This window comes from Giraffa tippelskirchi, chromosome 4 (genome assembly GCF_054371585.1).
Source record: "Giraffa tippelskirchi isolate mGirTip1 chromosome 4, T2T-mGirTip1v1.2.pri, whole genome shotgun sequence".
In the NCBI taxonomy this organism is placed as follows: domain Eukaryota; kingdom Metazoa; phylum Chordata; class Mammalia; order Artiodactyla; family Giraffidae; genus Giraffa; species Giraffa tippelskirchi.
The window spans coordinates 189019948-189045400 of NC_137278.1; the positions used below are offsets into that span (position 1 = coordinate 189019948).

Here is a 25453-nt window from a genome sequence, read left to right on the forward strand (position 1 = left end):
AAAATAGAAAACTGCACCAAGTAAACCAAATCTCCCCTAAAGCTTCTACTTCTTGTCTCCTCCCCTAGAAGGTAAAGTTCTTCTGATCCGTTTTCCAATCTTCTTGCCCCAATCCATATTTATTCATGCTCTTCTTTCTGTGAATTCATATAGCCCCACCATCACTTACTTTTATCCTAGGTCTTATACTCTGCAGTAATAACATGTGTACTTACTATTGTTCTCACTAGACTATAAACTCAGCAAGAGCAGGATGTATAAAAATTGTCCAGATTCCCACCATCTCCTCCACTACCCAGCACATCATAGGTGCTCAGGATATGTTCTTGAATGAGGAGTGGAAGTAAAAGGAAGACGGAAGTTCTAAGAGAGGAAAGGAAGGCGACTGTGATTGCAGAGCCTTGTGCACTGACTTCCTGGCTCCTGTACCCATGACGCACTAGGGAGACCTTGGCACAGCTGCTTGCCATGGTGGCATTCTCTCATCTCCTGAGAGGCTAGGCTGCAGGAGGTGAGTGAGCCCGACTGCCCTTCCTTTCCTTTACCTGAGTGCAGTACTGCTTTTCCAGCCTCTGGCTCTCCTTTTGTTTCTGGCAGGTGAGTGACACCACAGACACGATGGTGCCATTGTAGTTCTCTTGGGGAGACGTCCAGGACATCAAGGCAGTGGTTGAGCTTAGAACGTGGACACTCACGTGCTGGGGTTTCTCCGTGAGTTCTTCAATCCATTCTCCTGAAGGACCTGGATGTCAAATCAGAGCACAGGGGAGGTTTCAGGCTGAGCTGGTTGAGATGTACTATAGTTTTTAAAATCATGCTGTTTTCCTTTTGCCCTTACAAGGACATTCCAAGTCAGACTGGCAACCAGACTGGCAGGTCTTCACGTCCTCTGCTAAGCTACAGTCTCCACTGGGTGACCTCCCCATCGACCTAAACAACAGCCTGACGGCAGCAGCGCAACCAATTCTACTGAGAGACAAAAGCTCCACGTCAGTTGTTACGTGCCTCTGAGATTATTCCGGTAACTTCTGCACCAGACAGAATTTACTTAACAAAGAGTGTGTGTGGCAGTGTGGTTTCACGAGTGTTTGTGATTCCTTTGCTGTTAGGATCTTTGGGCTCTAGAAGTAATTATGTTGAGATTCAAATTAGCCTCTTCTGCAATCCCGTGAAGAAAATTTTAAATATGGTGACAGCAGGATCAAAGAGGCAGAGTGTGACTCCCTTAGAGAAGAAACAGGCAACAGACAGGCTCAATTATAGAAGCTGGTGGAAACCTGGGTGATAATTTGAAGACACGGTGGGATCCTCATTATAAAATATCTCCCTAAAAATGCCCGCCATTAGCTTTGTTCTTTTAAATTTCCAAAGTGGTTATTAGCACAGTGCCTGACACATAATGAAGACCCAAGAAATGGTAAGGTGATTATTATCTCCTGAAAGTCCCTGTTAAAATGCAAATATGCAACTTCTTTTATTTGCTTAGGATACATTTCTCAGTTCTCTCAATAAGAAGCTGTATTCCTGGAGCCCAGGAAAAGGGGACGAATAAGTGACTCTGCTGGGGAGGGCAGTCCCAAGCTCATGGGAAATGGGGCAAAGAAAATAAAAATAATATAAATGATAATAATAATTGCAATGGCAAAGAGAAGTAAGACCCACTGTTTGCCAGGCTCTTTTAAGCTTATTTATGTTTACATATTTTAATTCTTTAATTTTCTTAACGAAACCTATGAGATAAGTACTGGATTGATTGCAGTTTCAGATGAGGAAACCGAGGCAGAGACAGAATAAGTAGAGCTGGTATTCACACACAAGAAGTCTGGTTTCAAAGTCCATGCTCTTAACCCCTGTGTGAAACTTCCTGGAGCACTATGAAACTGTGCAAAACGTGAATCTGGAAACAGGAAAGTTGGCCCCAAACTCAGTTTTGCTCATTATTAGCAATGCAACTTTGGGCAATTGAGTTCTCTGAATCTCAGCCACTGCATCTGTCAAATGGACAAACCATAGAACATTAGGATTGGAAAGGATTTTAGAATTCCAATGCCTTGGGTTACTGATAAGGAAATTGGGACCCAGAGATGTGAATGACCTGCCCAATGTCACAGAGTGAGTAGTGCTTGAGAGACAAGCTAGGACTCCTGTCTCCTGGGTCAGGGCTTTGTGTTAACTTATCAAGATGCCATCTGATTAGTTTATTTTACAAGACTGTTGTTGGGATCAAATGAGATTGTAATGTATTAGAAAACTATCTAAATGTGAAGTGTTATTACTTCTATGAAGATCTGAGGTGGTGGGGACAGGGAGAGAGAAGGTGGATGGAGGCAAAACAAATTCCCTCATTTAATGGCTTTATATTAGGACAGACCTGATAATCAACCCAAGGTAATAGATCACTGCAGACTCCATGGAAATGGACTCTGGTACTAAAGATTTCTAGAGTCTGATTCTCCTTCTGACAGTAAGTGGCTAAGTTTTCTAAGTATTTTTTTTCCCCACCTAAAAATGGAGATAATAGCAATGTTCCCTTCATAAGGCTGTTGGGGGATTAATGTAAATTTCTACCTTAATTTTCATCTCTGAGGAAAGCCTTCAAAACTACATAAATACAGTATTCTTGTAAAATCAAAGGCATATACATAGTACACCTGAATAACTCATTACTGCAAAACAGAATATCTGAAGTTCCAAACAGGTTATTTTATTGGCAAAGAAACAGCAAAATTTCTAATACCCTATATTTTCCTAAATGAATATTAACATGCATCTCTTCAAAAGAATCATATTTGTGAGCAATTCTGACATTTTCAGCAGCTCTGGTCAGTTTGGATACTCTAAGAATAGAGTGCCTATCACTGGAAAGTGATTCAATAAATATTTGTTGAATGTACAACAGAAATAATAAATAAGCAAAGAGTATAACCCCAACGTAGGGTTTTATTATGTGGCATGAAAAACAAAAAGTACGCAAATAAAATCCATCTAGAAAAATATCACACTCTGAGATAAGCTCTGTCCTGTAAAGAATCTGCCTGCAATGCAGGAGACCTGGGTTCAATCCCTGGGCCAGGAAGATCCCCTGGAGAAGAGAATGGCTATCCACTCCAATATCCTTGCTTGGAGAAACTCATGGACAGAGGAGCCTGGTGGGCTACAGTCCATGGGGTCACAAAGAGTTGGATGCTATTGACTGACTAATACTTTCACTTCATTATGAAACACAGTAGAAATTCACAGGAGGGAAGAGCTAATGGCCTGAACAATTGTGGGAGTTTTCCTGGAACTTGCAGTGGGTCTCTGCTGGCAGACAAGGGAATCTCTGGGTTAACGAAACATTTTTAGCCTCATGGGAAGAACTCAGTACTAAACTTTGCTTCCATTCTCAAATGATGCCATGTCAAAGATCTCCTGTAACTGAAAGACATGCAGGGTGATCATGGATATTTTTTCTGCTTGTCTAGTGGATATTTCAAGCCTTTTCACCAGTGGTGACATTTTTGGTTTCCTAAGAAAAATTGTTATACAGAGTATTTTCAACATTTTTAGGCTGCTAAATAAACTGATTTCTCTCCTCTGCACTCCTCCTTTTTGTCTCACCTGTCTTTCTGAGGGTCATTTAATGAAAGGTGGTATTTTGCCTTTGGAGGAGGAGATAACATATGGCGATCATCCTTCTCAGAATGAAGTTTTTATCCATTGCCTTCTGTTGTTTTTTTTTTTTTCCTGCTGATCAGCAGCACATTTAACTCCGGATAAGCTAGGAAACAGATTTTTGGCCTCTAAACTTCTGGTAAGCATAGTCAGATTAGCAGAAAACATTACTGACATATACTATTTGTGTAGCTTTTTGAGGTTGGTTATTGGCCTGCTATTATCCCTGATGGAATCAGTAGAAGCTGCCCTAAGACTTGATATTGGTGTTTTCATGATGCTTTAGCTTTGTTGTTGTTGTTTAGTGATTAAGTCATGTCTGATTTCTTGGAACCTCATGGGCTGTAGCTCACCAGGCTCCTCTGTCCCTGGGATTTTCCAGGTAAGAATACTGGATTGGGTTGCCATTTCCTTCTCCAGGAGATCTTCCCGACCCAGGGATTGAACCTGGGTCTTCTGGATTGCAGGTGTATTCTTTACCATCTGAGCCACCAGGGAAGTCCCATGCTCTATCTTAGTTTGTGCTAATTTTTGGAAAGACCACCTAGGTCTTACTACACTTGAATCTCTGTGCTTCTTTCAAGCTCCCCAAACTCAACACTCTAATGAGACTTTTCACACAGTTCAAAAATACCAGTTTTCATTATGGCTTCAAACAAAAGTCCTCTTTCCTAAAGTATGTGCCCATGTCCTTGGAGAGTTTGTTACCACTAGTGCGAAAGGTCAGTTTAACAAATGTTCAATTATCTCAATAATAAAAAAAATCCTCAAGTTAAATCCCTGGGTAGGTTTTTGCTACTATGAAACATACATATATTTTCTCTGTTGTCAAAAATCACATGGATTTGGGCCTTTCATGACCTTGAAGAATTCTCAGGGTCTCTAAGGTTTGATGAATAATTGATGCTTGAGCATCATTCATCTCACCGGCTCCATTGTTCTAGCTCCGCTGTAAGTGCAAAATAATCTCTTTGGTACTTACTGATATAAAAACTGAGTGATTTTGCTGACTGACTGTTTCGAGTTTCGCAAGATCCTGAGGAACTAAAGGTTGTCACAGATAACTTATATTTCCCGGGCTCCTTCAGTTCTGCAACAAATTCATGTGCTTCTTCATCCACTGTCAAATATTCAGTAAAGTTTTCTAAATCATGTATAAAGAAGAGAATATATATGAATTGATATCTGGAACAGCCTTGGTTATAGACAAGTCAATTAATTTTTTAAAAAAGTATTTTCTTATTTTGCCTCTTTCCCTGTGTCAAGTTGAATTATACCTCCAAAATAAATTGCTATTGAAAAAAGATGGCTAAGAGTTCAAATTGTTCTTACAGTACTTTAAAATAACTAAATTAAAATATGGTGTCCAAATCAATAAAAATATGGATAGATATATGCTGCATTCTTACACACTGTCAGCCAGTAAAATGATACACACAAAACGGAAGCATAATGTTAGGAGAAGATAGCAATGACCAACTTTCTCATTTGGATATAAAAAATTAGAAGAAACAGTACCAAATGTTGTGCAAGTTCTTTGTGATAACATTAAATATCCATAAGTGTCTTAAAATATATTGAATTATTTTCTAGTTAGAAATAATCCTTCTGGGTGTATTTTCTGACACATTATATTTTTGCTTCATTGGCTGACTTCCAGAAATTTTAAAAGTAAAAATGATTTTTACATTGCTTCAAAGTCCATCTCCTGCTGCTTATTACTTCATTTGAAGTTGTTTTTTTATCATTTGGTGACCAGAGTAGCCTTCAACAGAACACACTGCAGTCAGATAAAAGCATGATTGAACTTTCATGGAAATAGGCATTACAAAATACTCTAAGTTATAAAACCCTATCTTCCATCGACTATATCAAGGAACAGAAAAATAACAGTCTAAGGGAACTTTTTTAAAAATATAGGCAATTTCAGGCAGATGTTAAGACTTTTGACTCAAATAATTGTAAATGACAAAGGATTTCAGTTTTATATAATATTTGGGTATTGTTGGTTGCTCCATACTCCAATATAGAGGAATTCACAAATCTTGTATTTCATTCTATTAGATAAAATAGGGGCAAACAATATGTCATCTATGAGACTATATGATTTGAATACCCTAGGATGTAAGTAAGGCTGTCAATTTAACCTAAAATTTTGACAACTTGACAACCTTTGACACTCAAACTACTAGACTGGAGAGCAAAAAATGAAGTATGTCATTATAAAAACAAAATAAACAACAAATGACTATGAAAATCTACCAAACAACAATTCAGATATGATTCATGACCCAAATTTACTGAGTGACATAGCCCTGTTTTTCATAAAGTAATGGGTTAAATAGAAAGAATGTCTCTTGGATGCTAAGTGAATACAATATATATAATATGGTAGCTAGAGTGAGGATACCAGTTGCTGTGTAGTTTTACTCTACTACCAGCTCCTCTTTGGAAAAATGTGAGTTGTGCTGGCTCCAGGGGAGCACTCCCTGAAAGGAATAAGACTAGCCTGATAAGCAGAGGTCTGATACTCTAGGGAAAGTAGCCATGTTGTCAGCAAGATTCTTTTGCTGCATGCTTCACAAATTTGTGTACCTGGAAAACAGAACACTTCTCCAGAATATTCTGTAATTTGTGATGGTTAGAAATTTAATTAAAAATCTTTTCAAAGTTTCCTAGTGGCCTGGGGGAGGTGAAATGTCAGCAATAAAATGTGTACAGTTGCCTGTACTTGCAATGTGTGAACTACCCAAACCGGGTTCTGACTCAATTTGTTCATTTTTGTTTTCTGGTTTCAGTCTGCCTTGGGATATTCAATAAATTCTTCATTTTCTTTACCATTTTTCTTTATATCTTAACTCTCTACCTTCAGTCTTCCTTTCTAAATGTAATTTTTAAAAGTTCCCATTTCCTTTACCTTTGCACCATTTCTTACGCCCTCTGATTTCCTATTACTTTACCTTCTCTTTCTATGTGGATATGGAACCCATCAAAAGCAGTGGGTGGTTTTGGTGGTAACCAACTCAATATCATTTGTACAGGGAAAGAAGGGAGAGAGCTGGATGCTGATTTCTCCATCTCATTGAGTGTATTGTTATTTTCGTATTCTGTAGGAAGCACACTGACAAATTCATCTTCACTTTCAGGAGTCGCAGATGCACTGTCCCACCAATGTGGCTGGGATGTTGTTTCATAATCACTGCTGTTAAAATCAAGCCAACCAGAAGAAAGGTTGCCAGAGGGAATTTCAGGAGTGTCATCTGTAAAATGGAAGACTTTGTCCTTTCCCATCGTATCTTGTGATCTCATGAATGGTTCCTCTGGGAAACTGCCACTCTCTTCTTCCCAGTTGTTTTTGTTCAAGTTTACTATACGAACTGAGATATTCCGAGGTGGATAAGGGGCTGTAAGAAAGAGAATTATCATTTTATGTATTTCTTAACGATTATAATGAATGCTTTATTAATGAGTCAAACATACAAGCAGATTTAGAAAACAGTTTAATTGTGCTTTTACATCAAGAATGAGTGTCATTTCAAGTACATGTCTATCTAAGACTTTGCACATGATGTGCACACATTATCGTATCATCAGTCACACTTCAAATACATTAAATAGTGGTACTATGTTAGTCAAAGTGGTGACTGGACCACTTCCAAAGTAGAGTTACATTCATATTTTTCAGCTTATCACAATCTCCTTTCTAAAAAACTGAGTCTCTGTCACTAGATTTTTTTTACAAAAAAGCAACTATATTGTTTTATAGCTATCAAGACTAAAAATACTCCATGTGACATAGTTGCACTTAGGAGAGTTGCATGTCGGAATTACTTTTAGAAACTTTAACACACATGTTGCAAATATGGCTTCAGTTCTAACCTCTCGAAATGAAAACTATGCACACAAAATGAGTTTATGAATTATGAAAGTATGCTTTTCTAGTGGTAGAAAATTACAAAGGCCACTGCATGGTCTCTGCCTGCAACAAATTCTACATATCTTTCAAATAGCAACTCAACACTCACCTCTTATGAGCTTTTAATAAAAATTAATCTTTCGCTCTTTCATGCTGTTATATAACTTTGTGTGTACATGCTCAGTTACATCAGTCATGTCCGACTCTGTAATAATATTTATTGCATTCTGCCTTGTATGACTGCCAAAAGCTATTTAGTTGCTAAGTCGTGTCCAACTCTTTGTGACCCCATGGATGTAGCCCATCAGACTCCTCTGTCCATGGGATTTTCCAGACAAGAATACTGGAGTGGGTTGCCATTTCCTCCTCCAGGGGATATTCCTGACTCAGGGGTCGAACCCATGTCTCCTGCATTGGCAGGCGGATTCTTTACCACTGAGCCTCCAGGGAAGCCAGTGAGTGCCAATAGTACCTCTATCATTTTTGAGGCCAGGAAACCATTTCAGCAGACTTTGTCTTCATCTCTCCCAGTACTTTAAATATCTCCCAGGTAAAAGATGCTCAACTAGTTTCCTTACTTGAATAATGAAAACTACAAGTAGAATCTTAGATGTTTGTGTAAGGTGAATAAAATATTAATATTTAGCTGAAATAGTTTCTTTGTTTTGGTCTAATTAATGAGAATCATGACATCTTAGAATTTCAGATTGGCAGGGTCTGTTGGTGATCTATTATAACCCATTCCCAATGTTTGCATGAATTGTGTCTCTTCCATTCTTATCTACTCGATAAGAATGGAAGAGACACAATTCATGTCTCTTAAGCATGTTCAGTTCAGTTCAGTTCAGTCATTCAGTTGTGTCCAGCTCTTTGCGACCCCATGAACCGCAGCACGCCAGGCCTCCCTGTCCATCACTAACTCCTTGAGTCCACCCAAACCCATGTCCATCGAGTTGGTGATGCCATCCAGCCATCTCATCCTCTGTCATCCCCTTTTCCTCCTGCCCTCAATCTTTCCCAGCATCAGGGTCTTTTACAGTGAGTCAGCTCTTCACATCAGGTGGCCAAAGTATTGGAGTTTCAGCTTCAATATCAGTCCTTCCAATGAATACCCAGGACCGATCTCCTTTAGGATGGACTGGTTGGATCTCCTTGCAGTCCAAGGGACTCTCAAGAGTCTTCTCCAACACCACAGTTCCAAAGCATCAATTCTTCGGTGCTCAGCTTTCTTTATAGTCCAACTCTCACATCCATACATGACCACTGGAAAAACCGTAGCCTTGACTAGATGCACCTTTGTTGGCAAAGTAATGTCTCTGCTTTTTTAATATGCTGTCTAGGTTGGTCATGTTAGGAGTGAAAAATGTCAGTTATATTGGCATTGGTGATGGATATTTAGCATGTGTGTATTTATTTTACCCATCCATTCTTTCACCTTCTTACCCATCTATCTAACCATCCATCCATTCATCCATTTATCCATCCTATGATTGTGCTTCATATTAGTGATGATACTAAAGTTAAGCACTGCCAAGTTTTAGGTGTATCTGAATCCCAGTATTCTTTTAATAATCAGATAATCTGTACTAGAACATCTCACATCTGTTCTTCTGCCATATAGTTATTTTGTCACATTGTAGATTTACTGATGTCTACTTGATTCAGTTAAGTTACTTACTTATAACTTTTGGTAATATCACATGCTTTTTTATTCAAAGATTAAAAATCTGTGATTTCATTGACATATTTAAATTTTTTATTGAATGTTTTGCTCAGTTCATTTTACATTGATAGAAAGTTCATTTTAGATTATTAAAATATGTATTTTTTCTGAGTTCTGGAACAGAATTTTCCTTAGAATGACAGAAATAATATACATAACAACAGCATATAATTTAATTAATTTTTCACTAAATTTGATTCTTCAAATGACTTACCAGTTCTGTGCTGTTTGGGTTCATGACTGACACCGCTGTACTCCACGAGAGTGCTTTTATTAAAAGTTGCCTCAGATACCAGCTGAAAGGTGATATTACTATAGCATATTCCTGGCAGCCAGTGATTAAACACTGTTTTTCCCTTTAAAAAATCTGAGGAAAAAAAACCAATTATATTAAATTTTTGGTTTTCTAAATGCCACACACTTCTAGAAAGTTCTGAACAATTATGACTGTCAAATAATATTTCTTGTGACTTCTAGTATAGTCAGTAATAAAAAATTGATTTAAGGCTAGAGATGAAAATTGAAATTTTTAGACTCAAAGGCTTTTTCTGCAAGAATTAGATACAATTGGAATTAAAATTTTATTATAGGAACATTTGGTGTATTAAGTGGAGACAGTAACATATAGAAATTGTAGAGATTAGGTTTATGCTAATCATTTACTGTAAGATAAGAACCCAAGGTATTTTGCCAATTTATGACTTAGGAAAAAATAATTTTACAAGAAATGTTTTCACTAGACTCACTTGTAAAATATAGCCTATTTTTAAAAGAAAATGATTTGTCATTTGGCAAATGGGACCTTCCTGAAAAAAGAAGAAAATTTTAAAAATTGAATTTTATTTAGAAAATGCTTTTTTTTTGGAAGATAATAATAAACTTAAAAACCCAATCCAAGTTAGAAAGAAATGAGGGAAAGGAACTAAAAATACCACTTATTGAATGAAAAGCCAAAAATAATTTTAAAAATTAATTAACTTAAAAAAGAGAGCATACTAGTTAACATTTTTAAACTCACGGAATTTAGTTCAACAAAAGTGTCAGTGATGCATTTCAGTTACGTATAAACTTACATTTGCATGTGATCAATAAGCAAACAAGGTCCCAATTACTAATTTTCAGATAATCTGTTTTCATTGAAAACAAAGAATGCAGTAATAGAGTCTATTTTTGTTTATTTGGGTTTTTGTAAAGTTTTTAAAAAACCTGTAGAGTTACTGCCTGTGCCTTAAACACTGTCTCATTAAAAAAAAAAAATCCATGGATGATTCAGGAGTTTATAAAAGCAGCAAGTCAAAGTGAGATGCTTCTGGGCACCATGCCCTAGGTGGTTGAGTAAGTTTCCTCTACCTGGTTTTCATTTACAACTAATCAACTTTGAGAGCAACACCTACACTCAATGCAGATAAATGTTGTGGTTCTGTGTCCTGAGAATATTTGTCTCTCCAGTTCAGTTGCCCAAACTGAATGTCCTCTGTCCTCTCCCTGTCCCTCTTCCACTTGGCCCATTTCTGCCCTCTGGTCTATTCAGAGAAATTGATTGGGTTTCTTTAGAAATTTTTAATTCCCCTGGACCCTCTTCTCTCTCTCTCTGACCACAAAATCCCCATCAAGCCAGTAAAAATAGTGAAACCCATATTTGTATATTAATGCAATCATTTAACTAATCATACAGATAAATATACACAAAGGAATTGAAAAGTATTGTCTTTAGCATTTGAGAATAATGTTGGACCATCTCCAAATGAAACTTTTTGAAAGACCCCCATCTAACTTCCCAGATCTGGAAATACCCTATGCACTCAGAAGGAAATGATTAGGTGCTGTGCCTCTAAATTTAAATTTAAATTTGTTTCCTGCACCAGACATGCAGGAATAATATTTGGCAAGAATAACATGTAAGTCATAATAATTTGAGTTTTTCTTATGTTTATGCATGACACATGACTCTAAAATAATGAACCAAACATTCCAAGTTTCCTCATAAAAATATTTTCATGCATCAGTAACTATTTTTATTGGTTCATTATGATCAAACAGTGAATTATAAGACTTCTTCAGAGCAAGAGCAAGACTGTTTGGCAGAAATCATGTAAAATATAAGAGTCATCATTTTTTATCTTTCTGTTGCCTCTTACCTTTATATAGCATTGTCCGGAAATCTTTGCCTTCCCAATAGCTTATGTTTACTCTTGTGAAAACGTTATATTTTTCTGGATAATGAATTTCAAAGAGGACTCCTGTTTCAGGAGAAGGTTTATAGTCATATATTGAAACACTGGTTACAGGAAGAGGTTCTGCAGAAGGAAAGTTAATGGAGTAAGGGGAATTGAGAAAAGAGCAAAATACCATTATTAATACTTGGAAGTGCCAAGGATGACACCTATTAGCATTTTACACATACTTTAATTATCTGTAAGACACTAAACTCCTCAGTACTCCTGAGCTGACTGTTCTCCTTAGCAGTAATTAATAAAGCATATTTTATGTGGTGATTTCTGCTTTTCAAAGAACTTTCATGTTCATTTTTTCAATTGCCTTGTGCAACAACCCTAAGATCTAGGAAGAGCAAATATTCATATCACCATTCAACATATAAAAATAATGATAACTGAGACTTTAAATTACTTGTCAAAGGTAATTTAACAAGGACATAACAGAGTTTATATCTACAGATTCCTAGTTCATTTTTCTCCCAAGTCAAGAAAATTTGATATTAATAACAGACAAGTATCAGAAAATAGGCTTTCTGGGAGGTGGGTGCAGTGGTAAAGAATCTGCTTGCCAATGCAGGAGTCTCAAGGGACTTGGGTTGGATCCCTGGGTCGAGAAGATTCCCTGGAGGAGGAAATGGCAACCTGCTCTAGTATTCTTGCCTGGAAAATTCCATGGATTGAGGAGATTGGCAAGCTACAGTCCATGGGGTCGCAAAGAGTGGGACATGACTGAGCACAATAGAAAATATGTTTTGGCTCTGACTAGGCATGAATGCTTTAATAATCAGTTCTTTTTTCATGTGAGCTTAGCACTTTTTAAATATTAAGTATAAGATTGCAAACCATCCTGTATTACGAGAATTATAGTTCATGATGTTTATCAGCCTTTCTACAGAAGTTTAAAAATGTTTATTTTTATTTTGTATGAGTTGTTAACTCAACACAAAACTTTGTAAATAAATACTCATTTTATAAATAACTGATTGATTGATGTAAGTCTGAATCTCCTCCACTTCCACCTTTCAGCCAAAGTCTTGTACAGTGCCAGAGTCCCTTCACTCTTCAGTAGGGACTACTGAATGAGTCTTATTAGCATGCATTTAATTCAAGAAAATATTTAAAATAATTTGGCATGGAGTCAACTCTTTATTGGCTTTGCTGATGGCTCAGTGGGTAAAGAATCCACCTGCAAAGCAGGAGGTACAGGGGTCATGGGTTCAATCCCTGAATGGGGAAGATCTCTTGCAGGAGAAAATGGCAACCCACTCCAGTATTTTCACCTAAAAAATCCAATTGACAGAGGAGCTTGGTGGGCTACAGTCTATGGCGTTGCAAAGAGTCAGACACGACTGAGCAACAAAGCAAGAATCAACTCTTATAGAAAAAACTGATTTTGATTCAAAGTTTTAGCATCGAGAGGACATCTATAGCCTAAATGAAATAGACTTAGTTTAAGTTTTACACTTTGAAATTTCAATAACATAAGAAACCCAAATTTGACTTAGTTCATTCAACAATTACCTACTTTGTCTCAAGCTGTAGCTAAATATCTTTTTTTCATTGTTTTTAAAAATTTAAATTTATATTTATTCTATATGTTTTATTTTTGCCAATTTTTGTTTCTTTATTGCTCAATCTTTTAAAATAAGTATAATTCTTTCATCTATCACTTTATAGATGATAGAATACTACGAATTTTTGTCATGTGGCTACATAAAACATAATCCAAAATGTGATAATAATTTTGAGGTCTGTCTTCTTTAGCATAGATTTCTTTTGTTTGTTCTAAACTATAAGCCCTCAGCCAAATTTTGCTTTCTCATTGCCCCATTTCTTGCATTTTCCTCACTGTTTTGAGGCACTTTAGCACCCTTTCATCTCACCAGAAGCTGTAGTCTAGGGCCAAGGCATATAATGTTACTTTGGGGTTCTTGATATTATGGATGATATAGCTATTTTAACAAACTCATTCTCTGAGTCAGAGGGTAACTAAGTTTGGTACTTGATAGTAAGGCCATGTGTCTCTTGCATCCTTAGGACTCCACATGTGCCTTTTTTGGCAAGGAGGAAGAATCTTTGTTTTCAACAATGAGCCTGGCTCTGGGTCATATTTAATGTGTAAAAATCCAAACCTTCCTACTCTATGGTGACTCAGACTTAGTACTGTCTTCTTTAAGACAGAGCACAAAGGCTCCTTGACATCAGCCTTCTTCTCTACTTTGAGTTTCTAATTCATGGAGACACCTATCTTATTTCTGAGCCTAGAAATATATTTCTGGTTTTCTTTTCACTTTGTAGTGGGAGAAAATAATATATGACAAAGCAGAGATTTACTGCATTATTTTTACTAAAAAATCCTACCATAGAGTCCCATATTTTCTTTTAATAAAAAATTTAAAATGGCATTTAATAGGATTATTATTTCCTCATTATGTGGCCCACATCATAAAGACTATGTTCAAATTGAAGAATGTTTTCTGTTTTTTAATTCCCTTTGAACCATTCATGACAGTTCATAAATAGGAAGACTCTTAAAGTTCTGGATGAGACTATCTTAGAAGATGAAAAAACAAAAGCAAATGCGAAGTAAGTACCGTTTCAAGAAAGCAGATGTAGCTTGTACTTGTTAATATCTACTAATTGCTGAAGTGATTTCTTCCTGTGATTGCTCTGTTTTTAGGAACTAAAAGGAAAGAAGCTGTTGGGTGAGTAATCAGTATGCTTTGCTTCTGATGTGACCGACCTAAGGACATGTGTCTTCTGTCATGATCCTCTTGACGGAGACAAATCTGGGATTAGTCCTCTACTTCTGATGTCAGGAGTAGGGAAAAGGAAATTATCCAGGTCCCTGGCCAGAGCTCTTGTCTGATGCTTAGATAACAGTTTGGGACCTGACCTAATGGTTCAGCTGTATCTAGGCAGGCCACTGAGTTGAGCTGGCAGCAGCAGCCACCTGTGGCCCAGGAAGGATGTTTACCATCACATCTACTAACTTAGTTCAAGTCTTCATCATTTCTTTTGTAGGAGAGCAAAATTTGCCACCACAAAATGTGTCTCTTTCGCATGAGACTTTTTTAAGAAACAGAAGAATCAGGAAGAAACTTTGATCTTCCCCCTAACTGCCTAAAAGAATTTAGATAGAGGGCCTGTTCCTGGAGTAGAGAATCACCAGAGGGATTGGCAAAGAATATGGGCTGGAAGTGGTGAGGGGAACTCAGCAGGGCTTGGAGATCAGAGTCCTCTCTGTGTCCCGTGGTCTCTTCAGGGCCCAGCAAACATTTGTTTATCAAACATCTGCTTTTCCATCTTCATGTACATTGCCTTCCTCCTCCTTTATGGCCCCAAATCACTACTCCCAACATCCTCTTTTGTCTTTAGTTGAAGATGATTTCTAAGGTGAAGGTTTTGGCCATTTTGGAGAATTCTTGTTTTCCTGGATCTCTCCCATCTACACAATTTATTAAATTTCAGTTTGATTTTCTCTTGTTAATCTGTCTCACATCAATTTAATTCTTAGACCAGCGTGAAAAACCCAGAAGGGTAGGTAAGAATTTCTTCCTCACCAACACTTTCCTGGAATATTTAAACAACTTTCTAAATTATTCTACCTGCCTCCAATCTCACTTAATTTTTCTTTTCTCTGTTTAAACATTTTAAGCTTGCAGGCTACTTGATAGTCTCACTTTTGTCAGTCTCTGTTTTAAATCTGTCACCTCCACCTCACTGATTTTTCCCCATCTGATCTTTTCTGTTTCTCCTTTGCTCTCAGCCTCTTGAGAAATTTTCTACTTAATGTCATTGGTATTAATTATATTTAGTGATCTTATACTGGATGCTACAAACTATGTTAAGGAGTTTATTTAAATATTTTTTTAGTATAAAAAATTTACATTATTTAATAGCACCCACTACCAAATCAGTAATCAACAGCCCACAAGCCAAATCTGGCCTGCCACATGTTTTTGTATGATTTCTGAGCAAAGAATACTATTTACAGTTTAAAATGGTTGACAAAACTCAACAGAAGAATACTATTTCATGGCACATGAAAATTATGTGAAATTCAAATTTTGGTGTTTTTAAATAAAGTTGCCTTAGAACACAGCCATGCTTATTTGTTTACCTATTATCTATGGCTGCTTTTCTGCTAACATAGTGGAGTTGAATCACTTTAACACAGACCATATGGTCCACAAAGCATAAAATATTCATTACCTAGGCCTTTACAGAAAAAGTTGGCTAACCAGTGGAATAGATTATAAATTAGAAAAGTAGGAGAATGGAATAATCTGCCAAAGTCTACGTTATGGTTCCCAGATTTCTCTGACTCTAAAGTTCATGCTTTGATCCACTATTCAAAATATTTGTGTGATAATTTGTCCATTCCAAGGCAAGATTCAGACCATGTGCCTTGCAGCTCTGTTACAAGAAGGAGATTTCCCTTCATCAAATTGTATTATGCCATTCCTTTGTATAAGACTGGTCCTCGTTCCTCGTCACTTAAAGGTTTAGGTCTAAACAATTTTGTAAAGTATTCAAGATTATTCCCAATATTTCTAGTGACCTTTCCCTTCATTTTTTGGAATCATAGATGCTTGCCATCTTCACTCTTGCAGTTCACAGGTGTGCCCTGCTACACACCTATACCTGCATTTTTTAAAATCCATGATTCACTTTAAGTCTGGCTGTAACACTTTCCATTGTTTATCCATTTGGCAAATTTTCACTAAATTTTTCATCATTGTTTCTTCTGAGGTGCCTTCCCAATGTTTCCTAAGAAGGCTGGGTAGTCTCTTATATAATTCTTTTACAGCACTTATCATATATTTGTAATGTTTTGTTTATCTTTTCCACTATTGTATACCATCTTTGAGAGTGGGTATTTTACTTATTTCTCTGCCACCTAGGATGTGGCATAGAGAATATAGACAATATATAAAGTAAAAACTCAGACACTGATTTTATTTATCATGGCTGAGTTTGTATGCTCCACGTGTATTCTGCAATCATGTCTCTAGGACTTTACAAACACAGGAGACAGCAGTGTGTAAATGGGATTTCCCAACTTTCTAAGAAGTTGTTTTCATGTATTATTTTATCTGCTGAGAAATTATTCCTTCTTTCTAATGTGCCCATGATATGCTGAAGGTTCTCAAACAGTTAAATATTAATCAGATGTCAGAGCCTAGGGCTTATGAAACTCTTGAACTGGCCAAATGACTTGTTTGTGCTGAGTTTATTCTTTGCTATGTTCCTCAGCTTTCTCTGAGAGTGCCAGATTCAGAACAACTGTAGAGTAATATCAAAGGTCTGCCCTAGGGCCAATTGCTTTGTCATTGCTTATTTCATGAAGACAAAGATCTAACAGACAATAAATGACTGCAACAAATGTACCCTTTTATTCTCAACTTGTCAGCTGTGGGAGCAGATCCTACAAATGTTTCGTAAACTTTCAAGAAACCTTCCCGTTAGAAAAATAAAGGTGGGAAAAATACATCATTAGCTGATAAATAGTGGTAAGTTTAGAGCTCAAAAGTAATGTTAGTCATCCTGTATTTTAACCCTCTTTTTTTAAAAAGAGGAAGCTGAAACCCAAATATCACTAATGTCCCGGAAATATTTGTACAAAAAAACCCAGTTCCTATTGTCCCAAACTATTACTGCTTTCAAAACTGGGATGGTGTAAATAAGTATTTGAAAATGGAATAGAAGGTGAGAGACAATAAACCATCATTAATTAATTTTTACTCATATCAGTGCAAGTTTCCTCTTTCACTTAGGGTGTAGAAAACTGCAATTCAGTATTATCCCTCAACATCTAACGGTGAGAAGAAAAAGCCAAATAACCCATGAGACATAATTTTTCTTGAGTTTATCAGAGAGATGAGATTGCAAGGCAACCAAATGAACTAAATTCCAAAGATGAGCCCCTCTGGGACACTGCAACTCTTTCATCTTTAGTAGGGCATGGCAGAAAGGAGCACCATTAAAGCAGGAGAGAAGAAAGCAACTAACATTTTCCTGATTCATACAAGCAGTGTGTATGCATTTATGCTCAGTCGTGTCCAACTCTTTGTGACCCCATGGACTGTAGCCTGCCAGACTCCTCTGTCCATGGGATTCTCCAGGCAAGAACACTGGAGTGGGTTGCCATTTCCTACTCCAGGGGATCTTCCCAACCCAGGGATCGAACCCACAGCTCTTGCAATTCCTACACTGGCAGGTGGATTCTTTCCCACTAGCATTTTCCGGGAAGTCCCTCCCATACATAGAAGATGGCTGCATTCCTTGAGATACTTTATTTTCTTTTATTAGCAACTGGTTGTTCCTACTATCTCCCCTTTGTTGAAAAACTCATTTATATCCTAGCTCCCCACTTGCCTCCTTGGAGCAGTTTTCTCAGGATTACTTGAGATGTTGCCTCCAGAGCTTGAAGTTCTCAGTATGAACAAAACTTAACTCTCAACTTTTAGGTTGTGCATATTTTTTTAAGTTGACATGCTAAAACAATAATATTTTGAATGTAATGGGTTAAGTAAACTATGTTATTAAAATTTATTTCACCTTTTCAGAAAATTTTTTAATGTGTCTGGCAGAAAATTTAATATTACATATGTGATTACTGGCTAGTGCTAGTCTAAACACTCCAATTAAAAGTCAGAGATTTTCAGATTGGGGGGAGAAAGCAGATCCAACTGTATGCTGTTTACAAGAAACCTATTTACCTATAAAGATGTAAGTAGGTTAAAGTATAAAGATGAAACAAGTATACCATGAAGATACTTAAAGAAAACTAAAATGTCTATATTAATATCAGACAAAATAGACTTCAACACAAGTCATTTGATCAGGGATAAAGGGGGACATTTCATACAGATAAGAAGGTCAATCCATCAAGAAGACATAGTAATCCTAAAAGGATTTGCATGTAATAACATAACAGTAGAGCTTGAAAATAGATAAAGCATAAATTAAAAGAAGTGAAAGGTGAAATAAACAGATCCACACTCTCTGTCAATCACCGTTAGAACAAGTTGAAAGCAAATCATTAAGGATATAGAAGACTTGAACAGCCAACTTGACCTAAACTGACATTTATTAAAACATCACTCAGCCAGTGCTCACAGAATGCATAACAAGATAGGCCATTCGATTGAATTTGCACAACTGAATTTGCATAAGCGAAGAGGAACTAAAGAGCCTCTTGATGAGGTGAAAGAGGAGAGTGAAACAGCTGGCTTAAAACTCAACATTCAGAAGACTAAGATCATGGCATCTGGTCCCATCACTTCATGGCAAATAGATGGGGAAACAGTGGAAACAGTGACAGAGTTTATTTTCTTGGGCTCCAAAATCACCGCAGATGGTGACTACAGCCACAAAATCAAAAGACGCTTGCTCCTTGCAAGAAAAGCTACTACATACAAACCTAGACAAACCTAGATAAAAAGCAGAGACATCATTTTGCTGACAAAAATCCATATAGTCAAAACTATAGTTTTTCCAATAGTCATAAAAGAATATGAGAGTTGGACTATAAAGAAGGTTAAGCACCGAAAAACTGATGCTTTCAAACTGTGGTGCTGGAGAAGACTCATGAGAATCCCTTGGACAGCAAGGAGATCAAACCAGTCAGTCTTAAAGGAAGTCAACCCTGAATATTCATTGGAAGGACTGACGCTGAAGCTAAAGTTCCAATTTTGGCCACTTGATGCAAAGAGGTGACTCACTGAAAAAGACCCCAATGCTGGGAAAAGACCCTGATGCTGAGGGCAGTAGGAGAAGGGGAAACAGGATGAGATAGTTGGATGGCATCAGTGACTCAGTGGACGTGAGTTTGAGCAAACTCCAGGAGATAGTGAAGGACAGGGAAGCTGGCATGCTGCAGTTCATGGAGTCTCAAAGAGTCAAACACAATTTAGTAACAGAACAGCAACAACAGTCCCTGACTCACATCACCATTTACCTAGAAATCAATAAAAAGGTCTCTGCAAAATCGCCCAGTTTTTGGATAGTCAACAACACACTTCCCAGCCTGCACATCAAAGAGTAAAATCACAAAAGAAAACAGAAGATACTTTGAATAGAACTTACTTCATGTGCTAAAATATCAACAAGATATTTCAGAAATCTTTCACCATTTACTTACTTAAATTTCTTTGTGAACCATTAACTAAAAGCTGACTTCTCCAGCTTTGCCTAATCCAGAGTGGCTGAGCTCATGTTAATGAATGTTGGGTCAGCAAAAGTCACTACAGCTTTATTTTTCTCTGTGTCTTAGCCCTTTTTTCCCCTGGCTCTTCTTCCTGTTACTTGCTCAACTAAACTGAATTAATATTTATTGATCACCAGTTAAGCATAAGGGTTATGCTAGATGTTCCTTTGACATTATGCAGATGAGTAAAGCAGAAGGCTTCTGATTTCAAGGAGTTATATTAGAGGCATTATATACCTAGATCTGCTGCCTGGCTCTATTAGCTCCTAATTCACTATTTCTGAAGCTTAAGATAGTATTTCACCAGGCAAGTCCATTCTTTGATTCAGTGAGGATATAGATTGGTTCATTATATCTTTAAATCTTGAAGGTCTTGGGTCTGTGCCATTCCTAATTTTTAGAACTCAGTACTGTTCCTGGTATTCTGCCAAGGGAAACTTTAATTAATTTTTGACAGACATGTTAAAAATAGGTCCTCTAGCTTGGTTCTGCATTCTTGCTTCTTGGTGTTTCTCTTTCTTTTTACCCCAATGTAAATATCACTATGTCCTTTTCCTTAACTGTGGCCAGAAAGATCACTTTCAGATGGCAATTAAAAGTTTGCAGTCACTGGAAAATTTGCATTGAGGAACAATGAACAAAAAGAACTTTGCTGAGACATTACATTGCTTAACTGACAAACTCTACCATCTTATAGATAACAGTTGGTGATGGACAGAGAGGCCTGGCATGCTGCAGTCCATGGGGTCGCAAACAGTCAGACACGACTGAGTGACTGAACTGATAGATAACAGTTTTTCACTAGACGTCAGCTTATGGGGCTTCTCTGGTGGGTTTGCGGTAAAGAATCCACCTGTCAACGCAGGAGACTCAGGCTCCATCCCTGGGTTGGGAAGATCCCCTAGAGGAGGAAATGGCAAGCCACTCCAGTATTCTTGCCTGGGAAATCCCGTGGACGGAGGAGGCTGGTGGGCTATAGTCCACAACACAACTTAGCGACTAAAAAACAACCTCAACTTATACAGTAGAATTGAATTTTACTTTGAGATTAGGTTTTAAAGTCAGAGAGTAAAGTAAAAATCATATATAGATAAAAACCACTCCTAAAAACTTCTAATATCAGCATGACCTCTTAAGGCAGGTGCTACTAAAGGTTAAAATGTCATTGACATTTTTGTTTTCTTAGCATTTTTCTTAGGCACTGGAAACATAGGCTATTTTCAGGCTGAGGTGGGGAAAAGCAAATGATAAATGATATCTTTTATTTTCTCTCAGCTAAAAATGTGTAATTGGAATTTGGGCCAGCTAAATATGAATATAAATTCTTTACTTCAAAAAGAAAGTTGCTTAACATGAAAATATATGTTCTAGGGGGAAAAACAACTTAATTATGATCATACTATTAAATTATATAATAGCAGATTACATGGTCCAATCATGAACCTAAAATGGCCATTCAATCTCAAAATACACTATTGAGGTTGACCTTTTTGTTTAAAACACATTTTTTTTCTTTTTTAACAGAAGGTTACAATATAATGTGACCAACTTCTGTGAGAAACTATATTCAAAGTGAAGCAGAACTTTGAACCTTGTCACTTGATTTGAAGGCAGTTGATCTTGCCGTTCTGGACTGACTCTGAGACCTACATGGGTACACACTCAACAAAGAAACACAGAGGATCATATTACACATGATGCTTACTTGTTAACACAGTGATTGATCTGGACGGCTTGGTAACCACATGTCCATTTACCACTACCAGAGTGATTATATAATATAGGCCATGATAATTGGCCTTAAAGATAACGGGAGGAGGCAAAGTACTGTTGAATTCCTCAAATTCGAAGAAGTAATTTTTTGATTCACCAGTTATCTTCACAACATACACAGATGATGGAGTCATGACGTCTGAAGCTTCTAAAGAGACAGCGATGCTATTATCATCTCGGACAGTTACGTGGAATGTGGTAGCATCCTGTTTAAGAAAACAGAGAAAAAGAAAGTGGAGGTCAAGTTTCAGATTATTTTCATTAAAATTATACTGACATGATTTCCCCCAAGCTAATGTTGTGACAAGCATTGCCTCCTGAAATATGATTACACAGGTACTTTAGTATATGCGGAAAATCAAAAAGAGGAATATTAGCCCTGTTGTGGCTATTGATCTTCTCAGGCTTTTTTACTTTTAGCATTCTTCCGGATTGAAAAGCTACTTCCAGTTCACAGATTGTGCCATGTAGTAAACACAAAATAAAAACATCATGGGACTGTGTAAAAATAAATGAATGAAAAACATCTTGGCATTCAACTTTCAGAGAAGTCCTTTGTTTCATCTTTGTTGAAAAAGCTATATGGTTTGAAGAAGCACTGTTTTACTTGGGAGGGAATAGTCCTGCTGTAGTCCTAGGAAAAATCTAGAAGAATGATTCAACTCAATTATTTTCTCCTTGACATCTCACCTGCCAGTTCTGACAACTAAAAAAAAAATCTGGGCTGAGAAACCTTATAATCCTTCTCTTTAAATTTTAGCCAGTCCTCATTAAGAGAAACCATGATGCTCTTTGAAGAAGGGACCGGACTGAAAAGCCGTGGGCATTGATGGAAAAGACAGCAGTTAGTGCACTGAAAACTTTGTTCCAAGTCCCCAGGTAAATGTTTATGAACAGTATTTGAAAAATCATTTGTGTAGTTGGTTTAATATCCCTTCCTGATTCTTTCCCACACTCCATAGGCAGACTGGGTACTTCAGTTCTCTGGTCTTGACAAGACTCGTGTACTTTGTAACATTTGCTGTTCTGTTTTACTTTTCCTTCTGGGTGTGAGTGATGTCCAGGACAAATTATTTCATTGCTCTGAGCCTCAGGTTTTTCTTCCATGAAAGTGGGACAGAAAAATTGCTGAAACTTGTCAAGGACTTGCAAGGATCCAGGTGTCAAGGTAGGCAGGCTATAAACATAATCATCACATTTAAAATTCAGAGTGATCTCAGGAGATGGATATTATTATTTTCAATCTTGGCTTATAGCTGAGAAAACTGAGAGCCAGAAAGAGTAAGTCATTTGATCCAGGTCACACATATAGTTCAGACTCTTAATCACTGATGTACACAAGTATCAAGCTTGATCATTCCATATGTCTTTGTCTTCTCCTCTTGACTTATTTTCCTAATATTGAGACTGACACACAGAATATAGCTGATAAGCATTTATAAAATGAATGAAAGAATTGCTGATTATATGAATTATATGGGAGCCTTCTCCTCTTAGAATTAATCTGCTTATTGATTTTGGTACCTCACACAGTGTCAGCACCCAAATCAAGCATGTGATACAATTAATCCTTTAAAAGAAGATGTAAAAATATACTAAATTTTTTCTTCTTATTTAATTTTTTAAAGAAACCTAGTTTTTAAAGATCCTGGTACTTATAAAGAACTGGAGAAGGGCATGGCAACCCACCCCAGTATTGTTGCCTGGAGAATCCCATGGACAGAAGATCCTGGTGGGCTACAGTCCATAGGGTCGCACAGAGTCAGACATGATAAAAGTGACTTAGCACCACTTGTAAGGACTATCTGGCCATTAAGAGAAGTTTAATTCTATGTTAGCATTTAGTAGACTTAATAGTGTTCATACCATCCCTACCGCACTAGTCTGTAAGTCCTCTAGAGCAGAGACTGTACCTTATTTCTAGCTGTGTCTCCAGCTCTAAGACCAGTACATGGCATATGCCAAGTGGTTTGTGACGTGAATAGGCCTGGGAAAATTTCTTTAATATGGGATTGTCAGTACAAATTTACTTTATTTTTTTAAATACATTTATGTTAGGAAATGGACTCCAAACAATAACTACAGTACCATTTGTGTGCGTGTGTGTTAAGTCACTTCAGTCATGTCTGACTCTTTGTGATGGTATGGACTGTAGCCCACCAGGCTCCACAGTCCATGGGATTCTCCAGACAAGAATACTGGAGTGGGTTGCCATGTCTTCCTCCAGGGGATCTTCCTGACCCAGGGGTCAAATTCAGGTCTCTTATGTCTCCTGTATTGGCAGGCAGTTTCTTTGCCACTGGCGCCACCTGGGAAGCCCCAAGATTTGCTTTAAAAAAATATTTGTCACAGCCTGTATCATGTGGGATTTTAGTTCTGTAATGAAGGATCGAATCCACGCCCCCTGCAATGGAAGCACAGAGTCGTAACCACTGGACTACCAGGAAAGTCCCAGATCCCTTTGTTCACATTTGTCTCTCATTCTCTGACACACGTGCAGATTTTTAAAACTGATTTCTGCACTTTTGGGATCAAATCTAAAACATGATCCATTCTCCATTGCCAGTGGTCAGGTGGAACATGAGGCTAATGCAAGCACTGAATATCCAGTAGACCTGAAATCTGGTTTTTATACATTATTGATTACAGAAGTTGATTCACTAATTCAGAAAACAGTAAGTTTACAGAATGGAATATGCAATTCCTAAGAATTCTTTGCTGTATGTTTTAACAGCCAGTAAACTGGAAGTGTTTGTGATAACGAAAAGAAGAATAAATAAACTCAATTTTGTAGTGTGTTGAAGAAATATATGTCTCATGTGTCATGATGCTTTGTAGACAGTTACAGCTTCCAGGGAAAGGAACTAATCTTCCAAATGCTAACAACAGCTTTGAGGATGATTGTATCAGCCATGAAAATAAGCATTGGCCCATGTGCTCCCAGGTTGCCAAAAATAAATCAGGGTGGGCTAATCAGATTCAGTCAGTGGAACTAATGAGAAGAAGGCAGCAGGCCAAGTGCGATCTAGGCAGTGAGCCTAAAAGAAATGTCATCTATGCTATTTCTTTCTTCTCTGTCCTCTTTGCTCCAGCTTTTCCTGGAATCTATATTCAGGAGAAAATTCTGAATGTATGCTTCAGGCATGCTATCCTTGCTGAGAAGCAGGGCCAGAAAGAAGTGTTAGAAATAATCAAAATGGATCTGGTGCACTTAGGCAAGGCCAATGCTGATTTATTTGGTGGCTGGAAAAATATTTAAAACTTTTTTTTTCCTTCTGAGACTGGTGATGCTATTGCTTGACTCTATAGTAAAAATATTTTCACTGAAATGCCCTTTGCAGAACAAAGTTTAATATAGGAATTTCTCTGGTCCAGCACCCTCATTTCACACTTGAGAGAACAATGGTGCAAATGTCAGGCAGATAGTCGATATCAGAACAAGGTCCGGGATCCACACATTCTGGTGTCCCTTGGTATTTCTCTTTTCCTGAACTGGAGGTACCTGGCTTGAGGCAGCAAAACAGGGCCTGGGGGCTTGGCTTCAGCAAGGAAGGGGGAGCCCAGGAGCCTGCCACCTGTTCTATAGCCAGTCTTGGGAGAGAGAAGCTACTGGAAATAGAGTGGCAGCACTAAAGAGGAGAAAAAATGGGGGATGAATCCCCTAGGATATGAGATAAGGACGTGAACTGGCCACAGGCACGGACTCATCAGAAGTCCAAGAATCTCTTCTAGCATCCTTGACAAAAGTAGCAACTGTGGTGCATTGACCTGTCTCTCTGTCCCTTGATCTGGACGAAGCTTTGCACTGAGCATTATTTTATATATATATGCTGCTGCTGCTAAGTCACTTCAGTCGTATCTGACTCTGTGCGTCCCCATAGACGGCAGCCTACCAGGTTCCTCCGTCTCTGGGATTCTCCAGGTAAGAGTACTGGAGTGGGATGCCATTGCCTTCT

The 25453-nt window shown here is 37.6% G+C and overlaps 1 protein-coding gene across 4 annotated transcripts in view; it reads right to left on the reverse strand.

Moving 5' to 3' along the window:
• Positions 1 to 25453, reverse strand: part of PTPRO (protein tyrosine phosphatase receptor type O) — a 262085-nt gene that overhangs the window by 93304 nt on the left and 143328 nt on the right. For all 4 annotated transcript variants that reach the window (XM_081589156.1, XM_081589157.1, XM_081589155.1 and 1 more), the window contains exons 2-7: positions 21430 to 21703; positions 11432 to 11590; positions 9508 to 9660; positions 6615 to 7058; positions 4637 to 4798; positions 546 to 742 (exon numbers count right to left, since the gene is read on the reverse strand). In XM_081589156.1, coding sequence (XP_081445282.1) covers positions 546 to 742; positions 4637 to 4798; positions 6615 to 7058; positions 9508 to 9660; positions 11432 to 11590; positions 21430 to 21703 — 1389 coding nt within the window. The remainder of the gene's footprint in view (positions 1 to 545; positions 743 to 4636; positions 4799 to 6614; positions 7059 to 9507; positions 9661 to 11431; positions 11591 to 21429; positions 21704 to 25453) is intronic.